The sequence below is a fragment of the Populus euphratica genome, unplaced genomic scaffold (assembly GCF_000495115.2).
Source record: "Populus euphratica unplaced genomic scaffold, PopEup_1.0 scaffold55.1, whole genome shotgun sequence".
NCBI classification, from domain to species: Eukaryota; Viridiplantae; Streptophyta; class Magnoliopsida; order Malpighiales; family Salicaceae; genus Populus; species Populus euphratica.
The window spans coordinates 605,554-623,476 of record NW_011499921.1 but is presented as its reverse complement, the minus strand read 5'-3'; the positions used below and the strand labels follow the sequence as shown (position 1 = coordinate 623,476).

The 17,923-nt window shown below is 30.1% G+C and overlaps 1 protein-coding gene across 6 annotated transcripts; it reads left to right on the top strand.

Moving 5' to 3' along the window:
• Positions 1 to 7,798: 7,798 nt before the first annotated feature.
• On the top strand, positions 7,799 to 16,987 carry LOC105135145 (putative 1-phosphatidylinositol-3-phosphate 5-kinase FAB1D). 6 transcript variants are annotated; one of them, XM_011039884.1, is made up of 14 exons: positions 7,799 to 8,032; positions 8,529 to 8,696; positions 9,161 to 9,450; positions 9,556 to 9,589; positions 9,677 to 10,375; positions 10,724 to 10,868; positions 10,947 to 11,288; positions 11,771 to 12,586; positions 12,819 to 13,147; positions 13,516 to 13,642; positions 13,795 to 13,950; positions 14,230 to 15,705; positions 15,786 to 16,052; positions 16,402 to 16,987. In XM_011039884.1, the coding sequence occupies exons 3-14, from the start codon at positions 9,225 to 9,227 to the stop codon at positions 16,744 to 16,746; spliced, it is 4,962 nt and encodes a 1,653-aa protein (XP_011038186.1). In that variant the 5' UTR covers positions 7,799 to 8,032; positions 8,529 to 8,696; positions 9,161 to 9,224; the 3' UTR covers positions 16,747 to 16,987. The 6 variants fall into 6 exon arrangements, with proteins under 6 accessions (XP_011038186.1, XP_011038185.1, XP_011038188.1 ...); XM_011039883.1 differs by having other exon boundaries at positions 8,523 to 8,696; XM_011039886.1 differs by lacking the exon at positions 8,529 to 8,696 and having other exon boundaries at positions 9,224 to 9,450.
• Positions 16,988 to 17,923: the final 936 nt, after the last annotated feature.

The following is a 17,923-nucleotide window of genomic DNA, read 5'->3' as shown; positions in this document are numbered from 1 at the left end:
AAAAAAAAAACTCTTACATTGTAAAAACAAATTATGCCAAACAAAGTAGGAAAAGATAATAGACGTAAAGCGAACGAGAATGTACCATGAAAATAAAAGTTTTGCCTCTTGATGGATATGTTCTCAAATTTTGAGACATTTGTGGGTCCTCGATGGGACAAGCCTCGTTAAATTAAAAATGGACATTGCAAATTTGCACATCAAAACAAAATTTTCCATCATCACTTGTACTTATATTTTAAAAAATTAATTTTTTATTTATTTTAAATTGTTATATTTTTAAATTATTTTAATATACTGATATTAAAAATAATTTTTAAAACATAAAAAAATTATTAATATATATTTTAGCATCAAAAATTATTTAAAAAACAATAACAACTATATTATCAAATAAATGTTTTGATGGCCATTTCAATTATTTTTGTAACATAATAAAACTTATTAAATTAATTTTCCCAATAATCAAGTATTTGTGAATTAGATTATATAGTTAATTAATTATAAAAATATTAAATTAAATAGTTGGATTCTAGTATCATTATAGATAATGAGATAATATTTTATATTGTATTTTTTTAAATATGTTTTTACTGGAAACATGTTAAAATAATATATTTTAATTTTTTAAAATTTATTTTTAATATTAATACACTAAAATAATTTTAAAATATAAAAAATTAATTAAAAAAATATTTTTTTCTCAAAAGCATGCCCTGCAAAAGCAAACATTGCATCAGATTTTATAACAAACAACACATTCTCAATCTTTTATATTATTTTATATTTTTATAATTATTTTAGTGTGATAGGTTATCTAATAAAAAATTAATTTATTTTAAGAAGTTAATTGAAAAGTTAATTTTGAAGATAAATGATAACATATTTAGAATCATTAATTTTTCACTTTATAAAAGTTGGAATTCATCATAATAAACATCATTATTTAATAAAAAATATTATTTCAAAAGCATCTGCTTAAAAAAAAAAGTGAATTTCGAGCAGGAAGAATAATGAATAATGAAATTTCTTTTTATTTTTTTGTTTTTGAAAGTTTGAAATTTAAGTGAAAATCACTATGGAGAAACAATTATTGCGTTACGTTTAATACACGGACCCGCCTTTCTTGGTCTCTCTACTCCAATCACAGCATGCCAAATCATCCATCTCAAAAGGTTCCCCTTACTCCACGGAATAAGGGGTAGTTTAGTGATTAGGGGATATCTCCAATTACTCTGATGCCCTCTTTCTGCCACGCGGCGACCGATAACTTTAATCATTAGAAAGTCCGAACAAAACTGCTGATGCTGGGTTGTGTCCACCTTAAGCGCAGGATTTAATACTGTGATAACGCTTTCTTAAAGTTTTTTTTATTGTAAATATATTAAAATAATTTTTTTATGTTTTAAATTTATTTTTAATATTAATATATTAAAATAATCTAAAAATATATAAATAATAATTTGAAGTAATTTTTAAAAAAAAACACGGCATAGCTACAAAGAAAAACAAAACTTTACATATTACATTAGAAATTATCAAGAAAAGATCTCATACGTGTCAGTTAACTACAATGCCTTTGTTATTTTTCTTTTACCATTTGGAATAAGGGACAAACATCGTAAAATAAATCTTTATTTAGAAATATATATGCATTTAAAAATAAATTTATATACTTTTAAAATCTAAAATATAAAAAAATACTCCAAAAATGCCTCTAATTTATGTCCATGTTATAAACGGCAAAGCCGTCAGTTGCATTTATTCTTTTTTTTTTTTCTAGTTGATTGATCTCGTGCATTTATGCCCTTGTTGTTCGTTTTATTTATTTATTGAAACAAACATTGCATGCATTATTCATCCTTCTTATTTTATTCATGTGAAATTTGGTCACCAAAGTTATAACGACAAAATATTAACAAAAAAACTAAATCTGCTAAGAAAGTTATTAGGTAACAAGAAACAAATATTTATTATAACAGTATAATTATAAGTCTGCTCTTTAAAAAAGAGAGACAATGCAAAAAGATTTTGGGGTAAAATTGTTTTTTATCAAGATATAATTATTTTGACATATTGTATGGGATTATATTTGTTATTTTTCTTTAATATGCATAATAAAATTACTACTTTGACTATGGAATAAAAAAAATTATGATTTTTTTATCTTATGGGTATTTTTGTTCTTTTATCTTCTTTAAAGGAATAATGCAATTACTTTGATGTTATTTTTGATAAAAATAATAAAACTCTGTTATAAGAGTTTTTTAATTATTTGAGATTGGTTATATTAAATATTTTAAGGTTACTCAAGGATATTATTTTAATTAATATATATTATATATTATTTAAGAAAATATAAACAACTCTTACGGCTTTCAAGTAATGTATACAAAGTGATTCAATCACCAAATATAATTTTTCAGGATAGTATTTAAAATATCTCTGCGGTGGACATGTATATTAAAAAAGTCACTGGTTTAATATCAAAAATTGTTTGTTTGTTTCTTTCTTTCATCTTCTCTCTCTTCATCTTGAAAATTTATACCACCCTTGTAAAATTTCATAGCAATCCTTTTATTTTTTTTATCTATATTTACTTCATATTTTTTAATTGCTATTTTTTGTTTTAGAATAAGTTATAAAATTATAAATGTTTTTTAATTTTACCCCATCATTTTTTAATTTAAAAATAATGTATAATATTAATATTTTTCTATAATTTTATCCTTCAAAATTAAATTTGTTAAAATTCAAGCTTATTAATTAAACTCAGGGTGTGGGATTTTACAAGTTACAGATTTTAAAGATTAAACCAAAATTAAAAGATTCACTCTGATTTATTTAATTTCTTTTTTTTTTCAAGCAAGGGTTTTTTATTTTTTCATCTTTTCTCATGATTTTTTTTTTGTTTTTGCAATTTAATTTTACTAGGTTAGCCCTCCTCAGTAATTTTTTTCTTTCAATTTTATCCCGTATCATTTTTTAATCTAAAAATAATCTATAAAATTACAATTTATTTTTTAATTTCACTCCTATGATTTTTTAAGTTTTTAAATTTGATTTTTATTTTTTTAATTACTATTTATTTTGTTTAAAATCATTTAATTTTTTTTTCAAATTTCATACTCAAATTTTGTTTCTGTCAAGCTTTTTCTTTATTTTTTTTGTTATTTTTATTTTTTAGATTTTTTTATTAATATTTTTAACGATTTCATCATTCAAAATTAAATTAATTAAGAATTAAGTTTTTTAATTGAAACCAGGTCCAAAATTTAATGAATTACAAGTTTTAAAGATTAGATTATATTTAAAAAGTTTGCTTGAGTTTCCTTTTGTCTTCATTTTCTTTTAAAATTATTTTATTTTATTTAGTTTTATTTTGGTAATTTTCTCATTTTGGCTTTTATTAAAATAATATTAAGTTGTTTGATATTCTTGTTTTATTTATTTATTAAAACAAACATTGCATGCATTATTCATCCTTCTTATTTTATTCATGTCAAATTTGGTCACCAAAGTTATAACAACAAAATATTAACAAAAAAACTAAATCTGCTAAGAAAGTTATCAGGTAACAAGAAACAAATATTTATTATAACAGTATAATTATAAGTTTGCTCTTTAAAAAAGAGAGGCAATGCACTGAATTTTTGGGGTAAAATTGTTTTTTTTATCAAGATATAATTATTTTGACATATTGTATGGGATTATATTTGTTATTTTTCTTTAACATGCATAATAAAATTACTATTTTAATTATGGAATAAAAAAATATGATTTTTTTTATCTTGTAGATATTTTTGTCCTTTTATCTTCTTCAAATGAATAATGTAATTACTTTGATGTTATTTTAAATGAAAATAATATAACTCTCTTATAAGAGTTTTTCAATTATTTGAAATTGGTTATATTATAGATTTTAAAGTTACTCAAGAATATTATTATAATTAACATATTATATATTATTTAAAAAAATATAAATAACCCTTATGCTTTTTCAAGCAATGCATACAAAATCATTCGGTCACCAAATATAATTCTTTTGGATAGTGTTTGAAATATCTCAACACTTTTTACAAGGTGGTGTAACACATATATTAAAAGAGTCATTGATTTAGCATAAAAAAAATGTTTGTTTTTTTCCTTCATCTTCTTTCTCTCCATCTTAAAATTTTCACCAAGCAAACCCTTTAATTTTTTTATTTATATCTACTTCGTATCTTTTTAATTTTAATTTTTTTATTTTAGAATAACTTATAAAATTATATTTTTTTTAATTTTACCCCATAATTTTTTAATTTAAAAATAATCTATAATATTAATTTTTTTTATAATTTTATTCTTTAAAATTAAATTTGTCAAGATTTAAGTTTTTTAATTAAACCTAAATTTAGGATTTCACAAGTTACAGGTTTCAGAGATTAAACAAAGATTAAGAGGTTCGCTCTGATTTATTTAATTTTTTTTATTAGCTGGGGTTTTTTATTTTTCCATCTTTTTTCTTGGTTTTTTTTTTTTGCAATTTAATTCTACTGGGTTAGCCCTCCCTTGTAATTTTTTTCTTTCAATTTTATCCCATGTCATTTTTTAATTTAAAAATAATCTATGAAATTACAATTTATTTTTTAATTTCACTTCTATGATTTTTTGAGTTTACAAATTTGATTTTTATTTTTTTATTTTTTATTTATTTTGTTTAAAATTATTTTTATTTTTTTTTCAAATTTCATACTCAAATTTTGTTTCTATCAAGCCTTTTTGTTATTTTTTATTTTTTCAGGTTTTTTATTAATATTTTTAATGATTTTATAATTCAAAATTAAATTGATTAAGAGTTAAGTTTTTTAAGGTTTAAAATTTAATGAATTACAAGTTTTAGATATTATACTATATTTAAAATTTTTGCCTAAGTTCCTTTGTTTTCTTTTCTTTTAAAATTATTTTATTTTATTTAGTTTAGTTTTGTTAGTTTTTTAAGTTTGACTTTTATTAAATTAATATTAAATTGTTTGATATTTCAATCTTTAAAATAATTAGTAAATTATTAGTATCGGACTACCAGTCTACTCCACCACTAATTTTAAATATTTTTATTAAAATATTTACATAAATTTGTAATTTTCAAGGCCAAAAAGGTTTGTTGCATGTTTCCTGTCTCATTCATGAAAATAAAATAATGACTGGGAAACTGATTATTTTTTTAAATTTTAACCGAATAAAGTTTAATATATTTAATAATATCTTGCTTTTAATCTTATAATAATATTAAAATTTTTTAGTTTATGCATGGGAAATCTAAAATGAATTTGTATGTTTTAAAATATTAAAAATAAATAAAAAAATATAATTTAATTATTTTTCTCATTCTAAAGTTCTCAGCTAGAATATTCTAATCAATTTAATGGATTAAAAATATATTATTTATATAAAATTTTAATAAAAATATTTAATATTTCAATGAGGATTTTACAAGATCAACCTGATAATAATTATTTTGCATTTCTAATTAATATTTCCAAGATTTTATTGTAAAATATTAAAATATAAAATAAAATATGAAATAAATTGCTTTCATGTTATAACTAAATCAAGTTTCATATTTGAAGAACATCTAATCCAATTAAAGTAAATAATTGCTTTCATGATTAATTTTAATTTTTTTTAAAAAATCAAAACAATATTGTTTTAAAAATATAATAATTTTTTTGATTAAATTTTAACTGATTTCTCTAAATAAATCAAGATTTTTAAGTCATTTTTTATTTTAAAAAAGATTTAAAAATATGGTAGTGGTTGTTTTTTAAACTCCTTTTCATTTTAAAGCATGTTTTTTAAAAAAATTATTTTTGATATTAATATATTAAAATATTAAAAATATATTAATAAAAAATAAAAAATAAAAAATAAAAATTTTAAATTTTTTTAAGTGCACACACCGGAACCAATCTAGACCTTAAAGCAATTCATTTATTAATTGTAACACCTTATTTAATGCAAATTTTCCTTCCTTGTTTTGTTGTTTACTTCGGCAATTTGGATTTGCCCTCGTCCTTTGTCCAGTTGCGCTAAAAGAACGACTCTAAAAGGGGCATATTGTTTTTGAACCTCCTCTACCTGTAAGAAAATGACAGGTAGGTATTCCATCTATTTTTTATTTTTTATTTTGACTAGGGCTTTAATTTATTAATAGATTTCACAGGAATATCACAACGAGGTCGCCAATCTATTTATTTTATTTTATATTTTGATTAGACTCTCAATATATTAATAGACTCCCTATCAAATCTTTTTCATTGGTTTAGCTAACTTAATTATTAAGAAAACACGGTGTAAATTAAGTTTATTAAAAAATATATTATTTTAATGTATTTTAATATAATTTTTTAAAAAAAAACAACCACAATTATAATTCTAAATAAAACTACAATATAAATAATATCTTTTTTCTTAAAAAAAAAAACTCTTGGATTTACCAAAATCTTCCATCACGTGAGCTAATAGATTGTATAAGAAAATCTAAAGGCTTAACAATTTTTTTAGTATGATATATCAATTTATTTACCACAATTCAATGATTTATCTACTAAATTTCTTTTAATATATTTGAATACAAGCTGTCAAGATAAATTTATACACACACATATATGTGTATACCCGTGTTGTTGTAGGCTTTGTATGTATTTGATAAGGTAATGTAAGATGATAATACAAAAGTATTTTCTAACTACAAATATATTAAAATGATTTTTTTAGATTTATTTTTAAATTTTCTACCTCAACATATCAAATTAATAAAAAAATATAAAAAATATTAATTTAATGTATTTATAAACAAAAAATAATTTAAAAAATATTTTGATAAAAAATCAAATAATAAAATTAAACACACTCTTAAGAAGCAGATGATTTATTCAACTTACCCATGACTCCATAATTCACAACTATTTTCAGCTATTATAGCAATAAGTGTGACCACATAACATTATTACTTAAAGTTATATTTTTAATTTTTTTATACAAATTCATATTATAATCACACTCATACAAGTTTATATATAAAAAAATATTCTTATTTTTTGAAAAATATATTTTATTTATTTTCAATGTATTAAAATTAATATTTTTACTCTACTCATAACCTTTCATGTTATCTCCTTAATTCAATTTCCTTTACATTTAAAATAAAAAATATATTTTTTAAAATTTATCTATAAATATATCTGAAATGCCATAACAAACAAAGTAATTAAAAATAATATATATATATATATATATATTAAAATTAATATTTTTACTCCACCCACAACCTTTCATGTTATTTCCTTAATTCAATTTCCTTTACATTTAAAATAAAAAATATATTTTTTAAAATTTATCTATAAATATATCTGAAATGCTATAACAAACAAAGCAAAGTAATTAAAAATAACATTATATATATATATTAAAATTAATATTTTTACTATACTCATAACCTTTCATGTTATTTCGTTAATTCAATTTCCTTTACATTTAAAATAAGAAATATATTTTTTTAAATTTTTCTATAAACATATTTGAAATGTTATAGCAAACAAAGTAATATATATATATTAAAAAAAACCGCAGGGGCATAAAAGCAAAATAATATTTAATACCATTAATAATCTATCCTGTTTCCTACAAGATGCGGAATATCTAGTCTAGTCCTGGCCGTAATTTTGCAGACAAAATCTAACTGAAAAAAATGCTGTAATAAAGTAAATAAATAAATGACTAAATACAACTCACCACCGACCGGACCCACACTTAATACCTTTCTTCTATTTTCTTCTCCGCTTCCTCCTTCCTCATTCTTCCCTCTCGTGACCCTCTTGTAGACTTCACAAAAATTCTTCCTTTTCTTCTCTACACAGATAAACATACTCCTTTTGCCTTCAAATATTGTGGGAGTTTAGTTTAGTTAATTATCTTGCTTATAAAGTCTCGAACTTGGTGAATTAAACAACAGCAAGAACCATATCATTGTTCCCTTTTGGTTTCTATAACAGTAAGTCATGCTCTTTACTTTCTTTATTTAATTCTTTGTGTTTCTTTCTTTCTTTTTTGGTTGTGTTTTGACTGGTTCACGAGCTTAAAAAATGGCAACTTGTTTCTGAAATCTTGATTTTTAATGGAAATTGTCTTTTGAAGATATTATTTAGTTGCCATTTTGGGTTTTGAGTTCTGATTTGGAGATTTTATCCGATTTATGGATGAATTTTTGACTTTTTAACTCCTGCGGGGCTCTTTTTGTTTTTTAATATGCCATTCAAACTTGCTGTGCTTTCTTTAGACTTTGTTGATCAGTTTTCCTGCTAGTGTTGGCGGATTTCAAGATTTCGGATAATTTATTCTCTGTCTTTTTGTTTAGTTTTGCCTGGTGGTGATCTTGATTTCTTGAGAGAACTGTGCTTTAGTGTGTGCATGTATGATGTTTGAATCTTTATCTCCTCATTTCAATTTTGTACTCATTTCTGATTAAGTTTCTGTTTTTGAAGTTACAGTATAATCATCCGTATTTTGTTAACGAAGTGCGCTTCAGTTTCCGTGGAACTTCATTTGAATCTTGGTCTTATCATATTATTGGTGCAGAACTTCGGATTGAAAAACAAAAAAATATTTTCGAATGTTTCGTCTACAATCTCTAGCAATTGTAGAGAAAACACCTTGCAGTAAGAACTTGACTTGGGACTGTTTGATTTCAAGTATATTTCTGCCTTTTTTTTTTTGATATAGAATTTGGGTTCATCCTAAGAATGTGTCCCACCCCCCCCAATTTCCCCCCTCTGAGGACCCTGCTGACGACCTCGAGTATTTACACCCTGTTGTATGAGACCTTTTGGTTCATGTTATATCAGAAGTTTTTTCCACAACTTTGAAATTATTTTTGAGGTTTTATGAATCCTTGTATTGTATTTTAGGTAGAAACGATCTAATATTGTTGGTTTTTGGTTAAAGAAGAGGAAACATCGTTTGTTTTTTTCTTTATGTTTTTTTTTTAATTTAATTCATTTTTTTGGTTGAACTATTGCTTTAATATACTAAAAGTGTCTCATATAATACCAAAAATGTCTTGTATATCAGGAAATTTGTTACTTATTATGAATGAGTTCATTTTTTTTATTGAACCAAACAGGTGATCGAGGTTGTACATCATTTGAAATAGACTAAGCCGCTTTACTGTTTTTGAATTGTGTAGCATGTGTCATTATTGTGGTGCTGATCAGGCAAAGTTGAAGGATGAAAAGCAGAAACTAGAGAATGGAGATTCTTTAAAACTAAATGGTGAAGAGCCCATTTGGTCTTGCCAATTTTGTCAGGAAAAGCAGGAACCGAAGAACCATGATGGTTTGAGTCATTCTATGTCACCAATGACCAGTCCAACAACTTCGTTGTCTATCAGTGATAGATCTATCTCAAGCTGCAGTAAATTTCTGCCTCTCCTTGTTACTCATCTTATTTATTTATGTGATATACTGACATCTTGTTGTATAATTCTAATGTTTTTTTCCTGGTTATTTGTTTGCTTAGGTGATCTTTCTGTGGATGTAAACTTGCATGACCGGTATGTATAACACCTTTGAAATGTAGTGCAGTTAGATATTCTCTTTGATTGTTTGTTAATGATGATTTGTCTTCCGGCATTTGTCAGGGCTCATCAAGAGGAAGGAACAGTACACAGTGCCCAGAAGGATCTAGGTTATGCAGTGAATGACCAACAACACAACACAACATTGGAAGCTCCTGTAAATAGAGTGGATGGATTACATAAAGTGATGGAGAAGGATAGCCATAATGGCAGTGATAGAGACACAGTGAGAGATGTAGAAATTGTGGAACTTGTTCACAATCAAGAATCAAAAGGCAACTCTTCTGTGAACAGAGTTGGATCTTCAAATGAAGGAAATAATATTTCTCAAATCAGTGATGACAAAGTAGATGCATGGGTTTGGGAGCCTCCGGAAGCAGAAGATCCAGAGGATGATTTGGACGGTGGAGTGGCTTTTATTGATGACGATGAGGAGTGTGGCGATGGCACAAAATGGGGTAAACCAAGTTCTTTGAGTTGCTGGAGGGGTGAAGGCAGTCGGAGCTTCAAATTCAAAGAAGAAAAACGAAAGGCAATGGAAGAAGTGGTTAATGGGAAATTCAAGGCCATCGTGAGTCAACTTCTTAAAGCAGTGGGTGTTGCCTGTGTGGTGAGAGATGGTGAAAGTTGGGTGGATATTGTTACATCTTTATCATGGGAAGCTGCTTCATTTTTGAAGCCTGAAGCAGTGGATGGGAAAGCAATGGATCTAGATGGCTATGTGAAAGTAAAATGCATTGCAACTGGTTCTCGTAGTGAAAGGTGATTGCATTATTCTTCAGCCTTAACACCACCCCCCCCCAAAAAAAAAAAAAACAAAGAAGGAAAAAGAGAAAAGAAAAGAAAACACAATAATAAAAAATAAAAAGAAAAAAAAACATGATTGACCGAGGAAATAAAAATGCTCTATCATGAAAGGATGTGTGGTGTGTTGTATAGCATTTTAGCTTAAGATTATTTTCTTGTCTAGCTAAAAAAACAAGAGAATTTGGTAACATTCCTTTGAAGGAAAAAAGGAAAAGAAAAGAATAAAAGACCGATTTTTAAAACAACCCTAAGGTACACTTTCCAATTCTTCATTTTATTTTTATTTTTTGTTGTATCTTGCAGTCAAGTTGTGGAAGGCTTGGTCTTTAAAAAAAATGCTGCTCACAAGCACATGCCCACTAAGTACAAGAACCCAAGGTTGTTACTGATCCGAGGTGTGCTTGGTCACTCTTCAAGTGTCTTGTCATCATTTAAATCAATGGAGCAGGTATTTGATCCGGATCTCTCAAGTCTTGTTATCGCATATCTATGCTGTTATTTGTTTTGATCATTTTCTCACAAACAGGAAAGGGATAATCTGAAATCTCTCGTTGAGACCATAGAAATGTGCCATCCAAATGTAGTTTTAGTAGAAAAATCTGTTTCTCGTGATGTCCAAGAATCCATCCTAGCTAAAGGAATGACATTGGTCTACGACATGAAGCTCCATCGTCTAAAAAGGGTTGCACGCTGTACTGGTTCACCGATTTTATCATCTGATGCTTTGATTAGTCAGAAGTTAAAGCATTGCGACTCCTTTCATATCGAGAAATTTGTGGAGGAACATGCAGGGGTAGGCGAAGGAGGAAAGAAGCCAAGTAAGACATTGATGTTCATTGAGGGCTGTCCGACACATTTGGGTTGTACAGTGAGTCTATAAACCCTTGATTCTTTTTTCTCTCCTAGTTCTCTGTTGTGAAGTGTGCACTCATCCATCGCTTTTTTAGTACCAGAGGTCTATGCACAAATGAACACTTGGTTGCTCCCCACCTGACACAAGAACATGTATGTGCTCTTGTAGACCAGGCTGGTCAATTGAAATCCTGTACCCGACCTTTCTGACATGGTCATGTAACCATGTCGATGTTGGCTTAGCAGTTACAAGTCATCTTGCAAGCATAAAATAAAGGTTCTCTTTACATATGTTTTGTTTTATGCAGCTAATCAAATGCTTCACTGTTTTCTATCCTGGACAACAAATGTGTCATACTTCTCTTCTGCATTATAAGAGGCTGCAAAAAATTTGATCATACCACTCAATTTGTCTCTCAATTTCTTATGGGAACATTTGGTCTTCCTTCTTTCAATGTAACGCTCTTCCTTAATTATATGTACAATGTGGTTGTGCAGATTTTGTTGAAAGGAAGTCACAGTGATGAGTTGAAGAGGGTTAAATATGTGACCCAGCTTGCAGTAGTAATTGCATATCACTTGATTCTGGAGACTTCGTTTCTTGTTGATTGGAAGGCAATGTTCTCTTCAGCAGTATTTGCTGGAGCAGCCAGCAACTCATCAAGAGATCTGCAGTCTTCTGTTTTAGGAACTAGTATTCCTAGTGTTGAGGAGTCTACAACTGAAACTGGTTCATCTACCATTGATATTCCCATTTGTAATGGATTTCATGAAGAAGGTTTCCACAATATAAATATAGGATTAGAGGGATATAATCCTGCCATCTTTTCTGGATTTTCCTCCCTTTCAGCCTCTCTGAAGAAAGTTGCTGGGGACAGCATGCCTCTTGTCTCCTCTTCTCCTTATCAGTCTTTATCTAATTACTTTGGCTTCAATGGAAAAGAAATTAATGGTCAAATCTCGGAAGAGGTTCCAGTTTTAAAAACTGTGGAAGCTTCGGACCTCTATGATATGGAAGATAAAAAAGGTTCTGACAAAGAGAAGACAGTTCATGATGGACATCCTCAATCTTTGTTTTCTTACTCCGAAGCCTCTCTGGACAGAGTAAAAGATGTCAACTATAATGAAGATCAAATCCAAAGTCAGGGTGATGTCAATGCAGTGTTGGATTCTCAGAGTATTTTGGTTTTGATGTCTAGACGGAATGCCTTAAGAGGGACTGTATGTGAGCAAAGCCATTTTTCTCATATAATGTTCTACAAGAATTTTGATGTTCCCCTCGGAAAGTTTCTTCGGGATAATTTACTCAATCAGGTTATTTCAAATCTCATTTATAAGAATTATGATGTAGTTCTAGATTGGCCATACTGTATGGGAATTAAATATTTCTTATTAAAGGACTTTATGATCTTTTTAGAAATAGGTTTATGCTTTTGCTTCACTAAGTATCCACCATGTCCACAACATGGGAGAACTCCTTAACTGTTTTATAGATTTACGTTGCAGTGAGTTGAAGTTTGCGCTGATAGAAACCGCTTCATTGCAGAGTAGCCAGTGCAACACTTGCGGTGAATTGCCGGAAGCTCACTTTTACTATTATGCTCATCATAATGAGCAGCTTACCATACAAGTTAAAAGGCTTCTGAAGATATTGCCTGGAGAAGCAGAAGGAAAACTTTGGATGTGGATTCGCTGTGGTAAATGTAAACATGAAAGCAAATTTCCAAAATCTACTAAACGAGTCTTGATTTCAACTGCTGCATGTAGCCTTTCCTTCGGAAAATTCTTGGAGCTGAGCTTTTCCCACCAATTTTCATCTGGAATTTTATTTAGCTGTGGCCATTCTCTGGAGAGAGACTTTCTCTTCTTCTTTGGGTATGAAATATTAAATCATGTCCTCTTTATTTTGATGAATTTGCTATATTGAGTAGATTGTGAAAATAATGTCTTTATGCTCATGAACTAGTGATAAAATGTGTCCAAAGAGGAATTCCCTGCCATGGGATGTCATAGGAGCACACATTTTTTACACTAGGTACCAATTTAAATTTCTTTTCCCCTGTTAGAGGATGGATGCTCTAGGTTCTTTCTGGAATATTTTGGCCAAATTTTTGCCGCATGGTGCTATATTCAGGAACTGTGATGTAGATACGTTCATTAACTGGTGTCTGCACTTTGTGAATCTGAAATTTTGCTCTTTACCTTCTGTGCTTTGTCATTCATGGTATTTATACATTTTGCAGGCTGGGTCCTTTGGCAGCAATGTTTAAATACTCTCCAGTGACAACCTATACTTTGTCTCTCCCGCCTCAGAAGCTGGAGTTCCATCCTACAATCAGGCCTGATGGCCCTGAGCAAGAATTTCATGATGTATGTGTCTCTTTGATTCTAGCTCCTTCATCTTTGATGAGGCTCCAGTGTTTCTTTAAGAATGTTGGAATAAATGTTTGTTTCTCACACCTTCTTTTATGATATCTTGAATCTCCGTGAACTGGAATTGATTTTCCTTTTGTTTTTTCAAGGTTTATTTAAGAGGGATGTTACTCTTCAATGGGGTTGGTGAGACTTTGAAGAATTTAAGATCTCGATTTGCTGGGTCAGTTCTGAACCTTCATGGTTCATTGAAAGAATTCTCTGATATTGAAGATATGTTGAAGCAGGAGAGTTCTGAGTTCGAGGTTTGTTTCTTATATATATATATATATATATATTTGTCATTTAACTCTTTTAGGTTCTTGCATGTGTGACTGTTTATACAATGGCAAATATACGAGTCTTTATTGCACTGACTGATGAATGGCATTTTTCAGAATTTTAAGTTATACCTACATGTGTATTTCATCAAGTGTTTTTCGTTTAAACACAAGATCAAAAGTTCTTTGTTTCTGTTCATGGTTGCTAAGTTTTTACTTTTTTCTTTGGCTGCACTGTTGGAAACAAATCTGTTAAACATTCAGAAAGCTGTTGTTAAAAATAGGGATGAGGCTGCTTATAAGCTTCTTAGCTTGAATCAATTATTGTGGGAGCTTCTTCTTGAATCATGCATCTGGGAAAGACGTCTGCAGTCATTGCTCTCACCTGATCCTTCAGTGCTAGTGACTGGTGCTGGTGAGGAAGAAGTGCAGGACCTGTTTGAGTTACAGATGACTGGCACTGCTGATGGAAGAAACCATGCGAATGATACTAGCAGTGATAAAGTTTATGAAAACAGTGGCAATTTGAGGGATACTCTCAGTACAACTGTTAGAGCAAGTGAATTTTCAATCAAAGAAATTCCAGTTGATGGTCACGTTCATGAATCTAGGGAACATGATAGTCTTTACTCCTCACCTACCGAAGCTGAGGATATTGAGAGGTCAAGAGTGACTCGTCTGAGCCAGAACAGGTTTTTCAACCAAGAACTATTTGTGAAACCTAGTGACTCTGCCCACCAGCATTCTGATGATGGAAATTGCCAAGCAGACTATTTTTCTGATATACAAGTTGAAAGAACCATTCCAATTGCGACAAGTATAGGTATGAGTGATTCTTTGGTTGATTCTGATTCATCTAAAAAGGGTACGTCTGCATGTTCTCTAGCATTCAGCTTAGAGAACTCAAATGGATGGTTCTGGATGCCATTTTCAGAAATCCGACGGATCTACATGAAGAATCTTCAGAGAGGTTTCATGCCAAAATTTCAGCCGATCAGTAGCTATATTCAGGAACACGTATCTGCAGCTTATCAGCTAATCATGGAGGAAGGACAGAGGCTGCACATCCCTGTTGGAACTGATAATTATATGGTGAGAGACTATGATGGTGAACTCTCTAGCATAATTGCTTGTGCACTGGCATTTTTAGAAGATCAACCTGTTTCAACAGAGCTTTACAATGAGGATGGTAGGAAAGAGGGTGGCATGTCTTTTAAATCAACTGATAGTTTAGATATACTGACTCGAATTCCTACAATGATCTCCCCACATTGGTCTTCTAATGGTTCTGATTCAGATCCTGTGCATTCTAAACTAAATATTTCTTTGGAAGAGTCACGCTTGTCCAGCTTTGATGGGTTAAATTTATTGGAATCTGTGGTTCCTCCAGCAAATCTCAGCCTTGAAGTCCCTCTTGCGGTATCAAAATCATTTGGAAAGGGTAAATACTCTGTAATTTGTCTATACGCTAAGCAGTTCCGTGATCTTCGTAATCGATGTTGTCCATCTGAACTTGATTATATAGCTTCCATCAGTCGTTGTAAGAATTGGGATGCAAAAGGTGGAAAGAGCAGATCCTTCTTTGCAAAGACACTGGATGACAGATTTATCATAAAGGAAATTAAGAAGACAGAATTTGAGTCATTTGTGAAGTTTGCTCCACATTATTTCAAATACATGATCGAGTCATTTGAGTTAGGAAACCAAACTTGTCTTGCAAAAGTTCTGGGGATTTATCAGGTTCGGTTTCTGGATTTCATTACTTTTATCCATTTTGTTTTGATCTTCAAAAACTTAATTGTTTCCGTACAATTTTGCAGGTGATCACTAGACAGACCAAAAGTGGGAAAGAGATAAAGCATGATCTGATGGTCATGGAGAATCTTACCTTCGGTCGAAAAATGACTCGCCAGTATGATCTTAAGGGAGCTTTACATGCTAGATACAATTCAGCTGCTGATGGTGCAGGAGATGTTCTTTTGGATAAAAACTTTGTTGATGACATGAATTCCTCTCCACTATACGTCAGTAATGCATCGAAGTATCTCTTGGAACGTGCTGTTTGGAATGACACCACCTTTCTTAATGTGAGTTTAACTTCAATTGTTTCTACCAAGTAAGAAGATAGCCATAACCAGATATCTTCAATCTGATATAATTTCTGGATATATGATTTAAATTTGCTAAATAATATAATGTTGATGTACAAGCCAGAAGCGGCAGTGCTGGTCTCTCCTGTCCTCTTTGTTTTGCCCGTCATGTGCAGCCTTGCTCTTCCCTATGTTTTTGATCAATATTACTTTTTATTCTTTTTTCCACAATTCATAATTACTTCTTGTGCTGATAATTACAATCCTTCACGTTATTTTCAATGCCCATTTTTCAAAATGCTCTACAGGGCATGTTGTCTGACACAGTTCTTGTTAATCTTTGCAGTCAATTAATGTAATGGATTATTCTTTACTTGTGGGAGTAGACACCCAGCAACGAGAACTTGTGTGTGGGATTATTGATTATCTCAGGCAGTATACCTGGGACAAGCAGCTGGAAACATGGGTGAAGTCTTCCCTTGTTGTTCCTAAAAATGTGTTGCCAACTGTAATATCTCCTATAGAGTACAAGAAGAGGTTCAGAAAGTTCATGACTGCGCACTTCTTGAGTGTTCCCGATAACTGGTGCTCACAGAGTTCCTCTAACCCTAGTGAACTTTGTGCCGCTGGAGATGATGGTTCATCAGAATCCAAGTCCCAAAAACAAGGGCACAATGGGCATACTCATTAGTTTCATCTCCTGGTTCATGATTCTTTCTCTTTTGTTTAGTGCTGCATTTGTTTTTAAGCCAGTCCATATTACTGTATAAAGATAGATGTCACAGCTGTATAGTCAACCCTATGATGTTAGCCCTTGTTAACATATTTATGGGGATAGTTTTGTTTCTATAGGTCTGCCAATGTTGCGCTATAGTTTTGAACAAAATTGTAGAGAGCCTTGAACTGGTTATATCGCAAATCAATCAAGAAACAAACAAACAAACAAAACAAAATAAATAAATAAAAAATAAAATAAAAATTGCAACTATTTTACGTCTGCTGATGTTCATGTCCGGTCCATTTTGATTACGCTAAAAGAACTAGGGTTTTTGGAAAGTGAAACACCAGGGGAAAAACCCGAGTTCTTTTAGCATGCATGTTAATGTTAATAGCCTTCTTAAACCCTTAGTTGGTCTGAATGCTAATCTTACTTTGTTCTGGATTGTCTAAACATCACAAAAGAACTATGGAGCAGGAGCATATCGAAGATGCCATCCTAAGACGAGAAGCAGATCCCTTGAATCACTTTTTTTTTATGCAAGCCTGTTTTCGATTGATGTTTTCCTGTTGGTGTTTTATTTCTGTTGTTTCCCTCCAAAAAGAAGGATTGTTGTTTCCAACACATATTGAAGCCATTCAGGAAATTAGCGGTGACACAGACATACCTCTAGGACAAGGAAACAGAATTACTATCAGATCTGGAAGTTATGAATGGAGTAGGATTTGTTCACCTTTACCATCTACTAGCTAAGATTGCTTGGCAAGACAGTCAGCAACTTTGTGACCTTCCCCGTGGGGTTTGCTAATGGAGTAACTCCACAGAGAGAGGTTACTAGCTTTTGAATTTGGGAGATTATAAGAGGAATCTTCCTCTTCAACTCAGCAGCTGACCGGAGCCATTGCTCCTACCCTTGAACCCACTTTTCAAGGATGTCGAGAGGGAAAGCGCAGCCATTTCTCGAAACAAAAGCGAATGCCTAATCTTGTAACTAGGAAGAAACCTTCCACAGAAGTAAAGATCCTAATAAGGTAAAAAGGGAGAGAATTGCTTGCCTTCCCTCCTGCCCTATCAATTCAACAAAGAATCACCTCTTACTTCCTACGTTAACTTCCTTTATCCATCATGTCTCTATATTGCCTTCTTGCGT